Source organism: Musca autumnalis, unplaced genomic scaffold, assembly GCF_047663935.1.
Source record: "Musca autumnalis isolate F117 unplaced genomic scaffold, ASM4766393v1 scaffold_1, whole genome shotgun sequence".
Lineage (NCBI taxonomy): Eukaryota > Metazoa > Arthropoda > Insecta > Diptera > Muscidae > Musca > Musca autumnalis.
The window spans coordinates 197,389,920-197,412,178 of NW_027411644.1; the positions used below are offsets into that span (position 1 = coordinate 197,389,920).

At 37.1% G+C, this 22,259-nt stretch overlaps 1 protein-coding gene across 1 annotated transcript in view; it reads left to right on the forward strand.

The window, feature by feature from the left end:
- Window positions 1-5,159, forward strand: part of LOC141388937 (uncharacterized) — a 50,446-nt gene extending 45,287 nt beyond the window's left edge. Inside the window, exon 4 of the mRNA XM_073959715.1 lies at window positions 3,225-5,159. Coding sequence (XP_073815816.1) covers window positions 3,225-4,472 — 1,248 coding nt within the window. The 3' untranslated portion in view covers window positions 4,473-5,159. The remainder of the gene's footprint in view (window positions 1-3,224) is intronic.
- The last annotated feature ends 17,100 nt before the right edge of the window (window positions 5,160-22,259 follow it).

Below are 22,259 nucleotides of genomic sequence, written 5' to 3' on the forward strand. Positions count from 1 at the left end.
GGCAGTCAAGTAAAAAATCGAGACTTTATAGGCCCCCGAGCACTTGTTTCCTGCACATAGAGAAGATATATTGAAGGATCAATCATATTCTAAGAATAAAATAGGGTATTTTAAAATTTTGAAAAATATATGTTGTTTTTCCAACCATATATGTTGTGTCGTGACACAAAATATATTCAACAATATATATTTTTACATTAAAAAAACCATATTCTGTCTCACCATACCTCTGAGAGTAACAAGAAAGAAGTAGGACCACGTTTCAAATCTTTCTGTAGACTATCAAATCTATTATGGATTGTTAAAAAATTCGCTCAGTTGAAAGTTGCTACATTTAACCACCTACATATGAACATACTTATCTGTGCTCTGTTCCTTTACGTACCTGAGGTTACCATTTCTTACCATTTTTAACCTGCGAAGCGTTCCTTTACTTTAAAAAGCACGCAATTTATATGGGAGCAGTTCACCACTTTTACCATTATTTGCCACTGTTACCATTTTTAAAAGTAAAGGAACAGACCACTGGTTAACCGTAGGTCTGTCTGGTTACCCTAAAATTTGTAACAATTTGTACCAATTGTTGCTGGAAGTCGTCTGTTAACACAAAAAGTCAGCAAAAGAGAGCGATTTGTGAGAGACATTTTGACAGTTCTTTTACTGAGAGTTTGCAAATTCTTGCTGGACAAATTTCTTCTAGAACAATGTTGCAAAGTGGAAAATTCCTTTTTTGGTCATATTCCTTTTTTATTTTTAATAAAATACAAAACTTTTGCTTCCTTCTGTTTTGGCAAGTCAGCTGATTGCTTGCTGGTGTTTGCTGCGAAGGTGTCTGTTTACTTTTTATAATTTTCTTGCAAAAGAGAATAAAAACTCCTTACGCTCTGAGAAAGTTCTTGCTGGAAAAGTAACCAGACAGACTTAGTATCTGCCAAACAAACAACACATGTTTGGATGTCAACCAGACAAATATTCCATTAATAAAAAAAAAATGGTATTAACTATGTTCACCAATGTAAATACCATTCATTCAAAATATCGGTAAATTTTCTTTTGTGTGCCCCCAACATTCTTTATCTATTGAAAGTGACAACAAACAACTCCACGTGTTTTGTTTTTATTTTTTGATGGAACACTTCATTGGTTTAATGTTGCCAAAAACCGTGGTAGCCGCCCACACCTCCCCCAACAATTAATAATCGCATTGACTATTGGTGATGACGGCAATTACCGTTTTTGTTCTTATTTTTTTTCTTGTAATTCACCGAACATTGTTGTCTGATACTTTTTTTGCGGGTAGCTGATAATAAAACACCTCGTCAATTATATTGACATGAAATTTTGGTATTATCGTTTGATATTCTTTTCTATATCAAGCGGTGAACTTGGTAGATAAGTCCTCATGAGTCAAATACATTCCAACATACATACGTACATATGTACATACATATTTCTTTATCAGAGTTTGCAAAAAATATACAAAGCGAAATAAATACATACATATGTATCTATATATTTATATTACCCAGAAAAAATTGTCTATAGAACAGCATATCCAGATAAAGTTTTCCCTACCCAACAGAAAATGCTGTAGAAAAAAACTTTGTCATAGACAAGTAAAAAAGGATCAGTCGGCTTTGCCGACTGAGATATACCCTAAGCCTGTGTATATTGAAACAAATTTTCCCAAAAAAAAAAGTATGTATATAGGTTTTAAAAATGTTGATTAAAATTAAAGATCAAAAGTTTTGCGGGGGAGATACTAAAAGGAATGGAAAGAGAAAGACTATTATGGAAGTGGATCTCCAGCCGCTACATATGGTGCCATAGGGGGTTTTTACACCCTTTGTCTGTTTTCTCAAGAAGTATGGACTTGCCCCTGAAAAAACTGTTACCATCGTAATTGAGGCAGCGAATGAAAGTTGCTTCAACAAAAATCAAAGTGATTCGATTGCAGGTCTTAAAGTCAACTTATCCGAAATTTTGTGTTGGATGTACCGGATGGAGTGGACAAATATAGTCCATATTTGATCCTGATCTATATCTGGTAGATATATTAGGGTGTGTAAAGTATGGACCAATTCGGCCACTCCCTTAAAGAGTTACCGTACGAAAAATTGTTCCGAACATTTTTGAACTTTTGTGGGGGAGGTACCTGAAGGAGTGGACCGATATGGCTTATCTTCAAACTTAAACTATGCTTGAACAAAATATTACTAAGGCCAAATTTTGGACCGAATTGGTAGATCCGTTCGAGAGTTATCTTGCGCTCCAACCACCTCGCACGGTGTCATAGGGTTTTTTTGCAACTTTCATGCTATTTTCTCAGGAAGTATGGACTTGCACCTGATGAAACTTGTACCGTCGTATGGAGGGCAGTGAATACAGGTAGCTGAAACAAATCAAAACGATTCGAGAGATGGTCCTAAACTGAACTTTTCCGAAATTGTGTGTGGGAGGTACCCGAAGGAGTGGACCTATTGAGACCATATTGGAACCTAATATTACTCTGGTGGAAAGCCTACGCTATACAAAGTAAGGACCAAATCGGTCACTCCCTTCAAGAGTTATCGTGCGCACAAACTTTCCGAACATTTTCGAACTTTTGTGGGGGAGGTACCGGAAGGAGTGGACCGATGTAGCTCATCTTCGAACTTAAACTAAGTTTGGGCAAAATATTACGAAAGCCAAAGTTTGAACCGAATCGGTTCATCCGTTCGAGAGTTATCGTGCGCTCCAGCCAGCAGGACAGACAGATAGACGGACGGACGGACGGACATGGCTAGACACCACACCAACGAAGTTGAGAAAGCAGTACGAAGATACAGTGTGAATGCCGTGCTTGGAGACCATCTCCCATCCATCGCAGCAGAAGAACGCCAGCGGCCAAGGCAAACACGAGTGGTTTTAGCTCAGTTAAGATCCGGACGATTCATTCGCATCAATTTGTATATCAATCTGTACCAAACACGCTTTATATATTTCCGATTTCGATGAAATTTGGAATGTTTGACGCAATTTGGTCTAGAAATAAATGTGCCAAATTATATCGAACTCTGTTAAGATTTGATATAGCTCCGATTTATATTTTACATATTCACAGTGGTGTAGGGTATCATATACTCGGCCCCGCCCGACTTTGATCCTTTCTTTACTGTTTTTGTTTTTTTTTATTATTTTTCTCATCCATTTTTTCCGTTTTCATTTATGTTATTCTCTTTTAGGTTGCTGACAACACTTATCCCAATTTGATGCCCCTCCTCACCGGCTATGCTAATGACAATGCCGTACGTCTGTGTAAACCAACAATTCCCGGTGGTTTGGATAATTGCACCTTTATATGGAACAGTTTTCACGATTATGGATTTACCACAGCCTATGCTGAGGATACTGCCTCGATTAGTACGTTTAATTATGCAAAGAAGGGATTTTTAAAACCTCCCACCGATTATTATTTTCGCCCCGTGGGTTTGGCCATTGAAAAGACAATGAAAGTCGTAAAAAAGGACGGATTAAATTATTGCCTAGGACGCCGCCAGGCCGGTGAATATATCTATGATTTTGGTGTGGATTTTGCCAAACGTTATCGAAATCTAACTAAGATTGGTTTATTTTGGACCAATTCTTTTTCGCACAATGCCTATTATACGGCGGCCACAATGGATTCTAGAATGAAGCAATATTTTGAGGAGATGGAACGTGATGGCTTGTTTGAGGAAAATGTGGTGGTTTTCTTTAGTGATCATGGCTGTCGATGGGGACCCCTGCTAGATTTACCTGAGGGATTTTTAGAGGAGCGTTTGCCAATGTTTTTCATTTCCTTGCCGAAATGGTTTAAGCAAAAATATCCGGAGTTCTCCAGGAATTTGCAAGTCAATCAAAGGCGTTTGACTTCACCCTTTGATATTCACATGACCCTGCAACATTTGCTGCAATTAGCCACAGCTGGGGAGCATACGCCACAAAAACCCTTGGATTGCTCTACGGCGCATTCTTTGTTCCAGGAAATACCCGAATACAGAGATTGTGTGGCGGCTTGTGTACCTGAAACTTGGTGTACTTGCCTGCCCTATCTAACAAAATCCCCCTCCGACGCCATGGTGAAAAATGTCACCAAACTGGTTTTGGTAGAGATGAATAAATGGTTGGCGTCCAAGAATTTAAGCTCATTGTGCAGCGAATTAAGCTTGCACAAGATTTCGCATGCCTTTTTGCGTGATCATGATCCAGCAATGTTGTCATCAGCTTTCGCTTCGGCTGATATCAATACATATCGGATAGAATTTTCAACATATCCCAAGACAAATCCAGTTACACAATTCAGTGCCACCGTGGATTACAATGTGCGAAGTGAGAAGATTAGCATAAATGTGGAGGATATTGCCCGTCACAGTAAATACGAGAAGACGGCAAAATGTGTCGATGATAAGGAGGCAAAGAAATATTGTATCTGTAAGAACGCTTTGACATAATGGCCTATAATTGTGGTGTGGTTGTTGGTAAGAAGAAGCTGGCAAAATGAGAACCCATCTGTCATCAATTAACTGGGAAAGATACAGTTGTTTGCGGTTTCTTATCACAAAATGACAATCTAACAAGCCTGTGATTAGGGGAAAGTAACTCCTAACATGACCACAGCAGCCCAACCAACCATAAACCCTAAATTTAACCACTTAATTTGTTTAAATGGTTTTGAAAACAATAACTCGCCAATCTCTAGTTCCGGTGGTTAGATCAATGCCATTACCAACATCATCTTCCTGTGCGATGACAAAACTGTGATAACTTATTTTGTGTTTGTGTGTGTGCCATCAGCAGCAGCAGCACATTCCATATCAGCCGGTGTGGCCAACCAACTATGTCAAAGAGGCTCCTTCTTTCTGCCTGCTGTCTCAAGTACCTCCTGAATTGGTTTGTGTTCATTACTGCCTCAAACACAATGATCATCTCTCCTCTTGTATTTATATGTATGTACGAATTACAAATGTATATTTATGAACCACAAACAAACTCCTCAATAAATAGTTATTTATTTCAAGTGACACTGTAAATAAAATTCCACTTATGTGATCTGACGTTATCTGTGATGAGATTACGGCTAAATTACTGCTGAAGAAGAAGTTGAAGCAGTAAATAAAATAATAATGACTGATTGTAAATGTTGTTTTTAGTTATCACTTTCAATGGTAAGTGGCCTAATTACCAAAAACTGAAGAAATGATTTGAAATGACGTAAAATAGATGACGGGTGTGCTATAATCTCCATTGGGATCTCTTCCGTTTGCAAATGAGGAATGTTCATCAAACTCCCTATTATGGACATTGGTAAAATGAAACACCGCACATTTTATTTAATTTAATTTTTTTTATTTATTTTTTTTTATTTTTATTTTATTTTATTTAATTTTATTTATATATTTATTTATTTATTTATTTATTATTTTGTTTATTTATTTATTTATTTACTTATTTATCTACTTATTTATTTGTTTACTTATTTATTTACTTATTTATTTATTTACTTAGTTAATTAATTATTTATTTATTTATTTACTTATATATTTATTTATGTATTTATTTTTTACTTATTTATTTATTTACTTACTTATTTATTTATATATTTATTTATTTACTTATTTATTTATTTGTTTATTTATTTATTTATTTATTTTTTTATTTATTTATTTATTTATTTATTTATTTATTTATTTATTTTTTTATTTATTTATTTATTTATTTACTTATTTATTTATTTACATATTTATTTATTTATATATTTATTTTATTTATTTATTAATTAGTTTATTTATATTATTTATTTATTTATTTATTTATGTATTTATTTATTTACATCTTTGTGTTTATTTCAGCTTGAGTCCATATTTTGTTGTAATTCAATTGTTTGAATAACAACAAAATATTTTAAAGTGGATATGAAATTGATTAGTTGCGGGCGAAGGGTAGGGAATACTATAGTTTCAGTTGTCACCAAACAACTTCATCAGTTCCCTTTTTCGCCGACTCTGTATCGATAAACAGGTCAATAAAGCCATCTAGCAAATTAAATAAAATGAGAAATTTGCTGTATGGCCCTAAATAATCAATAATCACACAAACAAAACAAATGTTTGGAAGAATAGAGTAACAGAAACTAGGGCAGTCGCGCTTATGTGGGCTTTATAGAGACAGAAGGACTTTGTTGCTTCATTCTTGACGTGGTGAATTCACCTACATATGCATTTCTAAAACCATACTGTATATATTAAGTATGCGGATTTATGTAAAATAATGACACAAATCCATCCGCAAGCGCCTAGGCTAAAATTTTACGATCTTCTGTTGTCCCAAATATTGTATCATTGTTTTCTAAACAGCTCAAAATCAGTGACACAAACATTATTCCATTTGTCCAGATAAATCATAAGATGATTAAGACGAATTTACGTCAATTATCCAACACTAAGTACCCCTGGAATAATGAAAGGAGCGAGGAGCGATTACTTAGTTGATCAGTTTATGCTTAGGTAGTGTACAAAATATTTTTGTACATACTTTTAACTTTTTGTGTCGAGGCGCTGGAAATTCTGGTAAAAAAGAATAAATCTTTCACTAGAATTTCCAGCAGCCTAAGAAAATCAATATTTTATTATCATTATGAGTTCTTATCATAAGTGGTAAATTATAATTCCATATTTCGTGAACACATCAAATAGAAGATAGCGTTTAAGATCCCACATGCAGCGGTAGCTGCTATCGCTGTGTGCATTACGAGCGGTCGCACTTAAGGTTTTATGACTCTTTTTTATGACACACACGATGTTGGAAAATTCTTCATTGATCAACGGGTTGTTTGGTTTGGTCAATGAAGAGTTTAGAGATAGGAATTATTGATTGCCTAGGTTAAGAAATATTTCGTAAAGTAGCAAGTAAGTTGTAAATATTTTGAATAAATCAGTGTCCACCAACACCCAAACTGTAAAGACGCCTGATTCTTTTATTAGTTCATACGGAGTGCCTTACAACCACTCAACTAAAGCTTCTTATTCAAGTTTTTCGATGCACCGAGCATCGTACAACTACAGCAGTGGTATTCACTCATGTTGGTAAAGTGGCATTGTAGATATTGTACATCTTGTTAATATTGTAGATCTACAAGTGTTTACAATACAACAACAACAAAATACATGAAAGTTTAAGCTTCGTTCCTGTACTTTTTAATAGTAAAACTCGTAAAAGAGAGAACTGCAAAAAATTTGTTCTCACACACAAGTTTTTTGAAATAGTTCGGGAACGGAAAAATGGAAAATACGTAAAAAAAAACTGGAACAAATGTCAAAGTCGGCGTATCAGCCAATCAGACGCCGGCAACCATGTTACTATTTTTTTACTCGCCCAAATTTGTCGTGTAAAAAGTTTTTAAAGAGAGCGTCATTCAGCGCCATTTTTGTTTAAAGAGTAGTGAACATTTTACAACTTTTTTGTGTACGGGAACGCTTTTTCGAGTAAAATGTGTAAAAGTCGTAAAAATTGTAAAAACTTTTTAGTTCTGGAACACAGCTTTAATTTACTACAGGGTTGTTAATTTACTCGACCTAAAAGTATTGTAAACATTCCATTGTACTTTTACAAGGGTGTATAACAGCTGATTGTTGGGCCATCACTTTGTTGTACGTTTTATTTTATGTCGGACCAAAACTTAAAACTCGACGCCTGACGTGTGCGTACAAAAATACAAAAACAAAATACATGTATTTCAAATTGAAAACAAAAACAAATACATGTATTTTGTTTTTGTATTTTTGTACGCACACGTCAGGCGTCGAGTTTTAAGTTTTGGTCTCGGAGTTTTATTTTTTGTTGGAAAAAGAAGAAAAATAAAAAGAATAAAAGAATGGATGCCAAGAAAGAAACATTTTTTTATGAAAAAAGTATAATGAAACTGAAACTAAAAGATAGACTTACGATGTTTTGATTTGTTTACGATATTCACAAAAAATACATTCACAATTCGTTGTAAAAAACCCTGGTACATATAGTACATTAACAAGAGTTGTAAATCTACCACAATTAGTGAATACCGCTTATCTTATAATTATACAGGTAGGTGGAAATCGAAGTAGGAAATGGATTGTCGGACATGGTTATATGCAGAGCTTCGAAATACTTGCTCGAATTCGAGTTGAGAACTCTCACGAATTGGAGCGGGAGTAGTCCTACGAGTAGAAAAAAATAAATCGAATATACTTCCGATTTGCTCGATTTTACTCCCTAGGGAAAAAATACTTGCTAGTAGGATTACTTGAAAAATAAACACGGTGCCCTTGAACAAAATTTAAATGGAAGGTGCTTACAGCTTGGAAGTTTTTGGGGATTCTGAAACTACAATGTTCATAGATGAGAAAAATCAAAAAATAAAAAAATCGCCGGTGCGCTTTTTAAATGAATCGCGATTCATGTTGACATTTTTATGGGTTTTTTTAGGTTTTCACGATTTTGCTTGGAAACCGCAAGTCCTATTGAAATGGGACTAAATATAATTTTTGTAGCTATGAAAATTCTCTACAAGATTAACTTTAATAATCACCCTTATTACGGTTGGCGTAGTCGTAGACGTTCAAGTGACGTAGACGTTGTCGTAGGCGTAGTCGTAAGATACATTTTTATATGATGAAAAATTATATACAACGAAATTTTTTGTCTTTTATAGCATTTTATATCCTAAAAAATCGAAAGAAATACATTTGTTATTCCCAAAACGAATTTCTTGGTTTAAATACAACATTTTTTTTTTTTTTTTTGATACGACAAATCGGTATTACGTTTGGCGTATCACGACAAATTGGTATTACGTATGGCGTTGAAATACGAGGAAAAAGTCGTGACCGATTTTGTAAACGACAGCATATAAAAATAAAAACAAATTAATTTCAAAAGAATTTTTTGGCAATGGTTATTAAGATATTTTGGAAAATAACTATAATAAATACAAATTTTACTACTTTGATTCATTTTCATAAGATAAATTTCGTGTCTTTATCAGATGACAAACTTTCTATTGAAAATCTGTTAGAGTCCTCATATAACGATTGAAGCAATGTAAATTTCTTAGTTCTTGCTCAAAAGATGATTTCAAACGAATTGTTTTACAATTAAAAAAATATAAATTTTTTTAAATTTTGTATGAGAAAAAATTGTCGTTGTCGTAAATGTTACGTGGTACCAAAAAATATACCTACGACAACGACTACGCCAACGACCACAAAAACGTCTACGCCAAACACTTATTTTGATTGTAAAAACTGTAGGGTTAGTTTTTCTTCTGAATTAAAAGTTTAAAAATGATCTACTAATAATTCTAATAATGTTAGTTACCAAAAGAATTCTTTAAAAATTGAAATTTTTGCTTTTTTGTACAAAAGCATACATAATACCAATTAGACGTTACGACACGTCAGCTTGCAATTTTGGATACGACAACGCCAACCGTAATAAGCGTGAATATCTTCGTGATTTTTATCGTTATTGAGATATAGAAGTTCACATTAGGACAATGGATTGACTGTATCGCTTCCTGATATTGCAATGTTATGCATAGTGCACCTTAACTAACTTTAAATGAAAACCGCTTACACCAGGGAAGTTGCTGCGGATTCTGAAACAACAATGTTTATAGCTGAGAAAAATCCAAAAACAAGAAAAATCGCTGGATGGATATTTTAATAAATCGCTATCAAAATTCGCATTTTTTGATTTTTTAGGTTTTCACGATTTTGCTTGGAAACCGCAAGTCCTATCGAAATGGGACTAAAAAAAATGTTGAAACAGTGAAAATTCTGTACAAGATTGGCTGATTGATATTTTCCTAGGTTTTACCAGTTTTGAGATATAGAAGTTCAGATCAGACTTTCAGATTTTTTTCTTAGGTTTTCAGGATTTAGCTTGAAAACTGCAAATCCTTTCGAAATGGGACTAAAGAATATGTTGTAGCTGTGAAAATTCTCTACAAGATTGGCTTTCGTAAGTTTCCCCTAGGTTGTACCATTTTTGAGATATATAAGTTTAAGTTGGGAAATTGCAGTCATGCCATTGTTTTATAAGGAGGCGATACAATCAATCCATTGTCCTCATTTGAACTTCTATATCTCAATAACGGTAAAAAACCATGAAGATATTATCAAAGTCAATCTTGTAGAGAATTTTCATAGCTACAAAATTGTCTTCAGTCTCCTATCGATAGGACTTGCGGTTTTCAAGCAAAATCGTGAAAAGTTTAAAAAGCGCTCCGGCGAGTTTTTTTTTTCTCATCTATGAACAGTGTAGTTTCAGAATCCGCAAAAACTTCCCAGGTGTAAGCACCTTCCATTTAAACTTGGTTCAAGGGCACCGTGTAAATAATTTAGCTAGGACCCTATATTTTTCCATAGGCAGGTCAAGTTCGAAGATAGACTAAATCGGCCCACACTATGGAGTGTATAATTAAATTTGTCATTCCCTTTGTAACACATCGAAATATTCGTCGGCGACCCTATAAAGTATATATATTCTTGATCAGGGTAAAATTCTAGGTCGATATAACCATGTTCGCCTGCCCGTCCGTTTGTTGAAATCAAGATACAACTCGCAATTTGTATGGTAGAGCTTTGTAATTTGGTACAGAACTTTCTCTTACTCCTAGGATGTTTGGTATTGCAAATGGATTATATCGGTCCACGTTTTTATATAGACCCCATAGAACCGTACCACCCGATTTTCTGTATTTTGAAGGTTTTAGCTTTATTATCACACAGAAATGGCTGAAATTTGGTATTTAGTCTTCATTTGGGATACCAGACTTTCTCCCAGACAATTTTCGGTACAGGTCCACGCCTTCATATAGCCCCCATAGAACGGTACCTCCCGATTTTCGGTATTTTGAAAGTTATGGCCACAATAATCCATTTAAATGACTGAAATTTGGTATTTAGTCTTCGTTGGAGGTATTCAACTTTACCCTCTAAATTTGTTGGTATAGGTCCACGCCTTCATTTAGCCCCCATAGAACGGTACCTCCCGGTTTTCAGTATTTTGAAGGTTGTGGCCTCAATATTCCTCCGATATGACTGAAATTTGGTATTTAGTTTTCATTTGGGGTACGAGACTTTCTCCCAGAAAATTTTCGGTACAGGTCCACGCCTTCATATAGCCCCCATAGAACGGTACCTCCCGATTTTCGGTATTTTGTGCCCTCAATATTCCCTCGACATGGCTGATATTTGGTATTTAGTCTTCATTTGGGGTACGAGACTTTCTCCCAGAAAATTTTCGGTACAGGTCCACGCCTTCATATAGCCCCCATAGAACGGTACCTCCCGATTTTCGGTATTTTGAAAGTTATGGCCACAATAATCCATTTAAATGGCTGAAATTTGGTATTTAGTCTTCGTTGGAGGTATTCAACTTTACCCTCTAAATTTGTCGGTATAGGTCTACGCCTTGATACAGCCCCCATAAAACGGTACCTCCCGATTTTCGGTATTTTGAAGGTTGAGGCCTTAAGGTTGTGATATTAAGTCTTCATTTATGGTATAAAACTTTCCACATGAAATTTGTCGGTATAGGTCCACGCCTTGATATAGCCCCCACGGAACGGTACCTTTCGATTTTCAGTATTTTGAAGGTTGTGGCCTCAATAATCCTCCGACATGTCTGAAATTTGGTATTAAGTCTTCATTTGGGGTATTAAACTTTCCATATGAAATTTGTCGATATAGGTCCACACCTTAGCACAGCCCCCATAGAACGGTACCTCTCGATTTTCAGTATTATGAATGTTGTGGCCTCAATATTCCACCACAGTGACTGAAATTGTTTAATTAGTCTTCATTTGGGTCATGCAACTTTCCATATGAAATTTGTCGGTACAGGTCCATGCCTTTATATAGCCCCCATAGAACGGTACCTCCCGATTTTCAATATTTTGAAGGTTGTGGCCTCAATAATCCTCCAAAATGGCTGAAATTTGGTATTTAGTATTAGTTTGGGGCATAAAACTTTCCATATGAAATTTGTCGGTATAGGTCCACACCTTGGTACAGCCCCCATAGAACGGTACCTCCCAATTTTCAATATTTTGAAGGTTGTGGCCTCAATAATCCTTCAAAATGGCTGAAATTTGGTATTTAGTCTTAGTTTGGGGCATACAACTTTTCATATGAAATTTGTCGGTATATGTAGGTCCATGCCTTTATATAGCCCCCATAGAACGGTACCTCCCGATTTTCAATATTTTGAAGGTTGTGGCCTCAATATTCCTCCGACATGGCTGAAATTTGGTATTTAGTCTTCATTTGGGGCATAAAACATTCCACATGAAATTTGTCGGTATAGGTCCACGCCTTGATATAGCCACCACAGAACGGTACCTCCCGATTTTCGGTATTTTGAAGGTTGTGGCCTCAATATTCCTACGACATGGCTGAAATTTGGTATTTAGTCTTCATTTGGCGCATAACACTTTCCTTAAGAAATGTGTCGGTACAGGTCCACGCCTTGATATAGCCCCCACGGAACGGTACCTTTCGATTTTCAGTATTTTGAAGGTTGTGGCCTCAATAATCCTCCGACATGTCTGAAATTTGGTATTAAGTCTTCATTTGGGGTATTAAACTTTCCATATGAAATTTGTCGATATAGGTCCACACCTTAGTACAGCCCCCATAGAACGGTACCTCTCGATTTTCAGTATTATGAATGTTGTGGCCTCAATATTCCTCCACAGTGACTGAAATTGTTTATTTTGTCTTCATTTGGGTCATGCAACTTTCCATATGAAATTTGTCGGTATAGGTCCATGCCTTTATTTAGCCCCCATAGAACGGTACCTCCCGATTTTCAATATTTTGAAGGTTGTGGCCTCAATAATCCTCCAAAATGGCTGAAATTTGGTATTTAGTCTTAGTTTGGGGCATAAAACTTTCCGTATGAAATTTGTCGGTATAGGTCCATGCCTTTATATAGCCCCCATAGAACGGTACCTCCCGATTTTCAATATTTGAAGGTTGTGGCCTCAATAATCCTCCCAAATGGCTGAAATTTGGTATTTAGTCTTAGTTTGGAGCAAAAAAATTTCCATATGAAATTTGTCGGTATAGGTCCATGCCTTTATATAGCGCCCATAGAACGGTACCTCCCGATTTTCAATATTTTGAAGGTTGTGGCCTCAATAATCCTCCAAAATGGCTGAAATTTGGTATTTAGTCTTAGTTTGGGGCATACAACTTTTCATATGAAATTTGTCGGTATAGGTCAATGCCTTTATATAGCCCCCATAGAACGGTACCTCCCGATTTTCGGTATTTTGAAGGTTGTGGCCTCAATATTGGTCCGAAATGGCTGAAATTTTTTATTTAGTCTTCGTTGGTGGTATTAAACTTTCCCCCAGAAATGTGTCGGTACAGGTCCACGCTTTAAAATAGCCCCCATAGAACGGTACCTCCCGATTTTCCGTATTTTCAAAGTTATGACCACAATAATCCATCCAAATGGCTAAAATTTGGTATTTAGTCTTCGTTGGTAATATAAAACTTTCCCCCTGAAATTTGTCCATACAGGTCCACGCCTTCATATAGCGCCCATAAAATGGTACCTCGCGAAATTCGGTATTTTGAAAATTAGCCACATTGTTTTACCGAATTTTCTGGAATTTAGTATTTAGTCTTCTTCATAAAAGAAAGGAAACTAATTGTTCAGTTTTACTTCAATATAACTCGTGGTGGAGGGTATAACAAGTTCGGCGGGGCGGAACTTAGCGCCGTTCTTACTTGTTATTTGATGTAATTTAGGGTGTTTTGCATGTGGCTATACTTCGAGAATATCAATTTCGTTAGATAAACCATGAATTGCCATTATAAACTTGCCAATGAACTTTTCCATTAATGAGGACATAAATTTTAGCTGTTACTCAACATACAAGATTGCATTGTCTTCGCACTTTTTCGCTCAGCTAGTTACAAAAAATCGTCTCGCTCCTACTACGCTGCTCTCATTGTTCCGCCCACACAATTTAGAATAATTCATGCAAATTCGCCTAATCGGCTCATGATTGGCCCATACAAATCACATTAAGTAATATTTTTGGTGCTGATCCTGTCCTGTTTAACAAACAATGATACAATGTTTTGGGAAAATGGCTTAGGCGCTTGCTTGGTATATGCGAAGACAGGAGGATTATTATGGTACTGCTGTCGTCCACTTTTAAATCCAGAGAACAGAGAACAATAGATACATGTAACAATAGCGTACATACTACATATTTACATAAGTAACAAAAGGCGTTGAAATACAATGTATAAGGACTTATGCATCACAAAGCAAATATTTATTTACATACTAGCGCCTAGACCATTTTATGCCTAGGTTCTGTTGTTCAAAATATTCCATCATTGTTTTCGAAAAAGATCAGTGCAACAAACATACCATTTGTCCGGATATGTAAATCATAAGACGATTTAGGAAATTTACGCAAATTATCCCACACCAAGTAAGAGAGGCGCGACGTAATTCGCTGATCAGTTTGTGGTTGTGTAGAACATGGCCAGACTGAGTTGCTGCGGCATGAAAATTCTGTCCCATATAGTGTATCAATGTTTTCCAAATAGGAAAAGATTAGTGGCACAAACATTATCTCATTTGTCCGAACTAATCATAAGCCGATTGAGCAAATTTGCACAAATTATCCCATGCAAAGCAGGTAAAACGGAACAATAGTAGGAGCAAGACGATTAGTTGATCAGCCTAAAGCTCTGAAGAATATTCGGATGCGTTCATTTGGTCTTTTTCACCGACATAGTTATTTCAACCCATTATCGTATTGCCGTCCTCTTTAAGATTACAGTGTAATGTGTTTTATAAGCACTTTTCCAATGGTTGGTGGATATCTACCCAGCAAAAAATAACCAAATAATGGGGTTTTATGGTACTTTTTGGTAGTCGTAACTACTACTTTCAAAGCCCCATACTAACCCATTATTTTAACAAGGGCACGTCACATAGTCATTTCAGTGGGTTATCGTACACCTGTTGGACAAGTATGCCAGGAAACATGTACTTGTCTACGAAAAACATAATATGGCTGTTTTTTGTGGCATTTTCTTTTAATTTATTTCTGTAAATGTCAGCTAGTGGTTAACTCGCAGCTAAGCTTTGTCCTCATGGTAGTAGATAGTGAAGTAGCTATAAGATATAGTATAAGTATTTCAGATCGCCATTCCTGTTGTATTGTTAAATGTATCCAAATAAATATGGCCTTTGGCAAAAATTGAAAAAAATTGAAATTGATCATAATATGGCTGTAAACAGGAATACAAAGAACATCATCGGTATAAATTTCCAAAGAATCTCCGAACAGACCCTGAACTGCCCTTGGACACAAATGTTGAACTTTTGTGGGGGAGGTATCCTAGGGGTATCCATTTTAGAAGTTAAACTAAGTTTGGACAAAATATGACGAAGGCCAAATTTTGGACCAAATCGGTTTATCAGTTTGAGAGTTATTGTGCTCTCCAGCTACTACATATGGTGCCATAGGGGTTTTTACAACTTTCGGGCAAGAAGTATGGACTTGCCACAGAAAATTTATCGTCGTAATTAAGACAGCGATTGAAAGTTGCCTAAACAGAAATCAAAGTTAGTCAAGAGCAGGTCTTAAAGTGAACTTATCCGAAATTTTGTGTGGGAGGTACACGAAGGAATGGATAAATATAGTCCATATTCAAACCTTATCTATATCTGATAGATATATTAGGATGCGTAAAGTATTGACCAAATCGGTCCTTCCCTTCAAGAGATATCGTGCGCACAATTTTTCCGAACATTTTTGAACTTTTGTGGGGGAGGTATCTGAAGGAGTGGACCGATATGGCTTATGTTCAAACTTAAACTATGTTTGGACAAAAAATTACTAAGGCCAAATTTTGGACCGAATCGGCAGATCCGTTCGAGAGTTATCTTGCGATCCAACCACTACACACGGAGTCACAGGGGTTCTTTTGATCCTTTCAGGCTATTTTCTCAGGAAGTATGACTTTGCTCCTGATAAAACTTGTACCGTCGTATGGGGGGCCGTGAATACAAGTAATTACTACAAAAATCAAAACGATTCGAGAGCAGGTCCTAAACTGAGCTTTTTCGAAATTTTGTGTGGGAGGTACCCGAAGGCATGGACCAATTGAGTCCATATTGGATCCTCATCTAAGTTTGGTAGAAATTTAACGATGTGCAAAGTATGGATCAAATCGGTTACTCCCTTCAAGAGTTATCGTGCGCACAAATTTTCCGAACATTTTCGAACTTTTGTGGGGGAGGTACCGGAAGAAGTGGACTGAACTTAAACTAAGTTTGGACAAAATATTGCGAAAGCCAAATGTTGGACCGAATCGGTTCATCCGTTCGATAGTTATCGTGCGCACCAGCCAGCCAGACAGATGGACGGACATTGCTAAATCGACTCCAAATTGTCTGAAACCGAATTTCGTCCAAACACACTTGGGGTCTAAAACCATTATTTCGATGAGGCACATTTTGCCCGTATGAAAGTGTATATTCCCTCGTTAGCATAAATGCTGAGGGTAAAAAAATGTATATTCTATTTTGAGAACAGTTGAGGTGGAATCTGTTTTCAATTTCAACACACTTCATATTTTTATTTTACTTTTCTCTCTGTTGGATTTGATCACGCGAACTTCTGAAATACCAAATTTCAGCCATTTCGGTGGAATATTGAGGCCACAATCTTTAAAATACCGAAAATTGGGATATACCGGGTCTATGGGGTCTATATGAAGACGTGGACCTATACCTACAAATTTCAGATGGAAAGTTTTGTACCCTCAACGAAGATAACACAACCTTCAAAACACCAAAAATAGGGAGGTACCGTTCTATGGGGACTATATGAAGACGTGGACCTGTACCGACACATTTCCAGGGGAAAGTTTTATACCATCAACGAAGACTAAGTAACAAATTTCAGCCATTTCGCAAGAATATTGAGGCCATACCCTTCAAAATACCGAAAATCGGGAGGTACCGTTCTATGGGGACTATATGATGGCGTGGACCTATAGCGACAAATTTCATATGGAAATGTTTATACCCCAAATGAAGACTATATACCAAGTTTCAGCCATTTCGGTGGAATATTGAGGCCACAACCTTCAAAATACCGCCAATCGGAAAGTACTGTTTTAAGGGGCTATATGAAAGCGTGGGCCTGTACCGAAAAATTTCAAATGGAAAATTTTATGCCCCAAATGAAGATTAAATATCAAATTTCAGCCATGTCGGAGCAATATTGAGACCAAAAATATTGAAAACCGGGAGGTACCGTTCTATGGGGGCTATATCAAGGCGTGGACCTATACCGACAAATTTCATATAGAATGTTTAATACCCCAAATGAAGACTAAATACCAAATTTCAGCCATTTCGAAGCAATATTGAGGCCACAACATTCAAAATATTGAAAATCGGAAGGTACCGTTCTATGGGGGCTATATCAAGGCGTGGACCTATACCGACAAATATCATTTGGAAAGTTTTATACCCCAAATGAAGACTAAATACAAAATTTCAGCTATGTCGGAGGAATATTTAGGTCACAACCTTCAAAATACTGAAAATCGTTGGGTACCGTTCTATGGGGACTATATGATGGCGTGTACCTATAGCGACAAATTTCATATGTAAAGGTTTATACCCCAAATGAAGACTATATACCAAGTTTCAGCCATTTCGGTGAAATATTGAGGCCACAACCTTCAAAATACCGCAAATCGGAAGGTATCGTTCTATGGGCGCTATATGAAGGCGTGGACCTATACCGACAAATTTCATATGGAAAGTTTTATACCCTAAATGAAGACTAAATACCAAATTTCAGTCATTTCGGAGGAATATTGAGGTCAAAATACTGCAAATCTGGAGGTACCGTTCCCTAGGGGCTATAAGAAGGCGTGGGCCTATACCGAAAAATTTCATATGGAAAATTTTATATTCCAAATGAAGATTAAGTAACAAATTTCAGCCATTTCGGAGGAATATTGAGGCTAAAACCTTTAAAGTACCGCATATCGGAAGGTACCGTTCCATGGGGGCTATATGAAGGCTCGGACCTATACCCAAAAATTTTATGTGGAAAATTTTATATTCCAAATGAAGATTAAGTAACAAATTTCAGCCATTTCGGAAGAATATTGAGGCCAAAACCTTTAAAATACCGCAAATCGGGGGGTTCCGTTCTATGGGGGCTATATGAAGACGTGTACCTATACCGAAAAATTTCATATGGAAAATTTTATATCCCAAATGAAGAGTAAGTAACAAATTTCAGCCATTTCGGTGGAATCTTGAGGCCACAACCTTCAAAATACCGCAAATCGGGGGGTACCGTTCTATGGGGGCTATATGAAGGCGTGGTCCAATACCGGCAAATTTCTGGGGGTATGTTCTATACCCCCAACGAAGACTAAGTATCAAATTTCAGCCATTTTGGTGTGATAATGAGGCTAAAACCTTCAAAATACCGAAAATCGGGTGGTACCGTTCTATGGGGGCTATATAAAAACGTGGACCGATATAGCCCATTTGCAATATCAAACATCCTAGGAGTAATTGAAAGTTCTATATCAACTTACAAAGCTTTATCTTAAAAATTGCGAGCTGTATTTTGATTTCAACAGACGGACGGACGGACATGGTTATATCCACTTAGAATTTTACCCTGATCAAGAATATATATAAATACTTTATAGGGTCTCCGATGAATATTTCGATGTGTTACAAACAGAATGACAAATTTAATTATACCCTCCATATTATGGTGGAGGGTATAAAAACTCTCGTGTTGACGGTGAGCCAACCCTCCGATTTGTAGACGGGAGGAGTAGCCAAGTAAGAGGTAGTTTACACAATCTATCAATGTCATATGACACGAAATAAAAACATTCCATATTTATTAATGTTTATTAATGTGGAGACGTAGTTTTTTAATGTTTGCTGGTGTGGACGCACAGTGTAAATGGCGTAAGGAAAATCTCCGATATTACACATATTAGCGAATATATAACAATGGAAAATTTCATGTCATATGACATTTACATATAGTGTAAACTACCCCTAAGTAGTTATTTTTATTTACATTACTTTGTAATGGGTTACATAATGACTAATCGATACGAATTTTTGCTGGGCCATAACTAAATCTTCAAATAAAGAGTTTCCCGTCTAGTTCTTCGTAATATAAAGACCCGGACCGACCATGAAATACTCTGATCTGTCGGTCGGTATGGTTATATGGGTGCTACAATAAAAGTTTGGAGAAGTTTCATGGTGCCGTAGGGGTGATGTAGGGGATGGAAGATACCAAGCAACGGTCCTGACCGGTTTTAACATGGCAAAGCCCATGATTTATCTTGGTCCCTCTTTCATACCAAGTGGACACTGACCTCCCCGTGGTGTCACCTGGGGAACTACCGTTAACACACGTTAAAGGTAGTGAGCTAAGATGTGCCGCGCGTTCATCCATTAGAACGTTAAAAACTTGGATTTGGGCATGGGGTTAGTAACCCTCCCCTAGAAAAAACAGCCTACTATGAAAAAGCGAAAGAAAGGAAAAACAAACCCCTCTAAAGTTGAGGAACCCCGCAAACGTTTTAAGGACCATGATCTGCGAATCTGCACCTGCAATGTTCGCACTCTTTATAGAGAAGGTGCAGTCTTCGCATTGGCAGACGTACTTGAAAAGTACAAGGCCGATATTACTGTCATACAGAAAATACGATGGATTGGGAAAGGCGTCACAACAACACCTAAAGGTGACGCACTGTATTATAGCTGCCATGGATACATCTGGTATCCAGCTTCAACCCAGTGAATGAAAGACTTCCTGCAATTGGAATAAAAGCTAAATTCTTCAACATCAGCTTTATTTGCGCTCATGCTCCCACTGAAGAAAAGGACGAACAGACCAATGATATATTTTACGAGCGCTTAGAAGAAACATATGACCGTTGCCCTGCCCACGACATTAACATGAGGTAAAAACAGCAATCAACCGGCTGAAGAATAATTAAGCAGCAGGAACCAATAGCTTACCAGCCGAGCTGTTTCCGGAGGCGATGCGCTGATAATGTGTATGCATTAGCTAGTTAGCACCATCTGGCAGGAAGAACGCGTACCCGACGATTGGAACCTGAGCATCCTGTGTCCAGTCCACAAGAAGAAAGATAAGACTGTATGCTCCAACTATAGGGGAGTAGACCCTATTACCTACAAAATCGTGTCAGGGATATTGTGCGAACGACTAAAGCCTATGGTCAACGAGATAATTGGATCATACCAATGCGGCTTTAGACCTGGCAAGTCCACCATTGACCAGATATTTACCCTGCGGCAAATCCTGGAGAAGACTCAAGAGATGCAGATCGACACCTACCATCTTTTTGTTGATCATAAAGCAGCCTTCGACAGTCCGCTGCGTTCAAAGCCATGTCTGAATTTGGTATCCCCGCAAAGCTCATCCGGCTTTGTAAGATGACTTTAACTGATACTAGGACCTCAGTTAAAATTGGAAAGAACCTCTCCGAACAGTTCAGTACCAAAAGAGGTTTCAGACAAGGATACAGCCTTTCGTGTGACCTATTCAACATTTTGCTGGAAAAGGTAATACGAGATGCAAATGTCAAAAGAAATGGCACAATTTACACCAATAGCCACATGTTACTTGCCTATGCTGATGACATAGACATCATGGGACGATCAGTAAAGGAAGTAACTGCAACCTTTAGAAAGGTCGAAGCAGAATCTGCGAAAGTGGGTCTGGCGGTAAACGGCGAAAAGACCAAATTGATGGTGTCGACGCGCAAAGCGTCCATAGAGCTCGGACCAACTATGGAAGTTGGTACCTACAGTTTTGAGGTAGTTAAAGACTTCGTCTACCTCGGCACTGCCATAAACACAACAAACAACATCAGTTGTGGAATAAGAAGAAGAATTGTATTGGCCAACAGATGCTACTATGGTTCAAGTAAGCAATTTAAAAACAAAGCCATATCTTGTCAAACAAAAATAACACTATACAAAACGCTGATACTACCCGTGCTAATGTATGGCTCCGAAGCATGGATACTTGCGCAAGTAGATAAGGCAGTGCTTGGTGTGTTTGAGAGGAAAATTCTTCGAAAGATCTACGGGCCGATTTGCGTTGACGGTGAATATCGACGTCGTATGAACCACGAGCTATATGAGCTATACAAAGACATGAATACAGTTAAACGTATCGAGATGCAATGATTGCGTTGGCTAGGCCATATCATGAGAATGAGCGATGATGAACCCGCTAAAAAGGCGTATGAATACATGCCACACTGCGGTGCGCGCAGTATCGGCAGGCCTAAGCTTCGATGGAGCACACAAGTGGACGAAGAAATGAAAAGGCGCGGTATTCCAGAAAGCGAAGAGAAAAACAGAGAGATTTGGAGATCTTTTCTTAGTTCGGTCTATTGAACAAATGTTCTGTAATGGGCCAGCTAAGTAAGCAAGAAGTTTCTTGATCACTGGCAACCCTAAATGACAAATTAATGCTAATTCGGTCTGCAAATGTGGCCGAAAAGCGTCAAAATACTTGAAATCGGGAGGTACCGTTATATGGAGCTATACCAAAATATCGACCTATATTTTTTTAGTGGAGAAGTTTGTTGGTCATCAGGAATTTCAAATGCCAAATTTCAGTTAAATCGTTCAAAAAATGAAGCTAAAAGCCTCAAAATAGCTTAAATCGGGAGGTACCGTTATATTTGATCTCTTGAAACTCCAAATGGCAAATTGCGTCAATTTGGGAGGAAAATGTAGTTAAAATCCGCAAAATACCTTTAATCGGGTGGTACCGTTATATGGGGGCTATACCAAAACGTGGACCTATATAGCCCATCTTTGAACTTGACCTTCCCAATGGAAAAAATACACTCGGGTGCAAAATGTTAGCGTTCTATCTCAATTATTGCGGACGCTAGAGTGATTACAAAACACGGACATGGCTAGATCGTTTTAGAATTTCATCCTGATCAAGAATATATATACTTTATAGGGTCGCAAATCATTAGTTCGATGTGTTACAAACAGAAAAAAAAACAAACTTAATATACCCTCCACACTATGGTGGAGGGTATAAAAAAACTGGAACATTTGTGGAGGTTAGGTCGTTGGATATTGAAGCGGTCAGACAA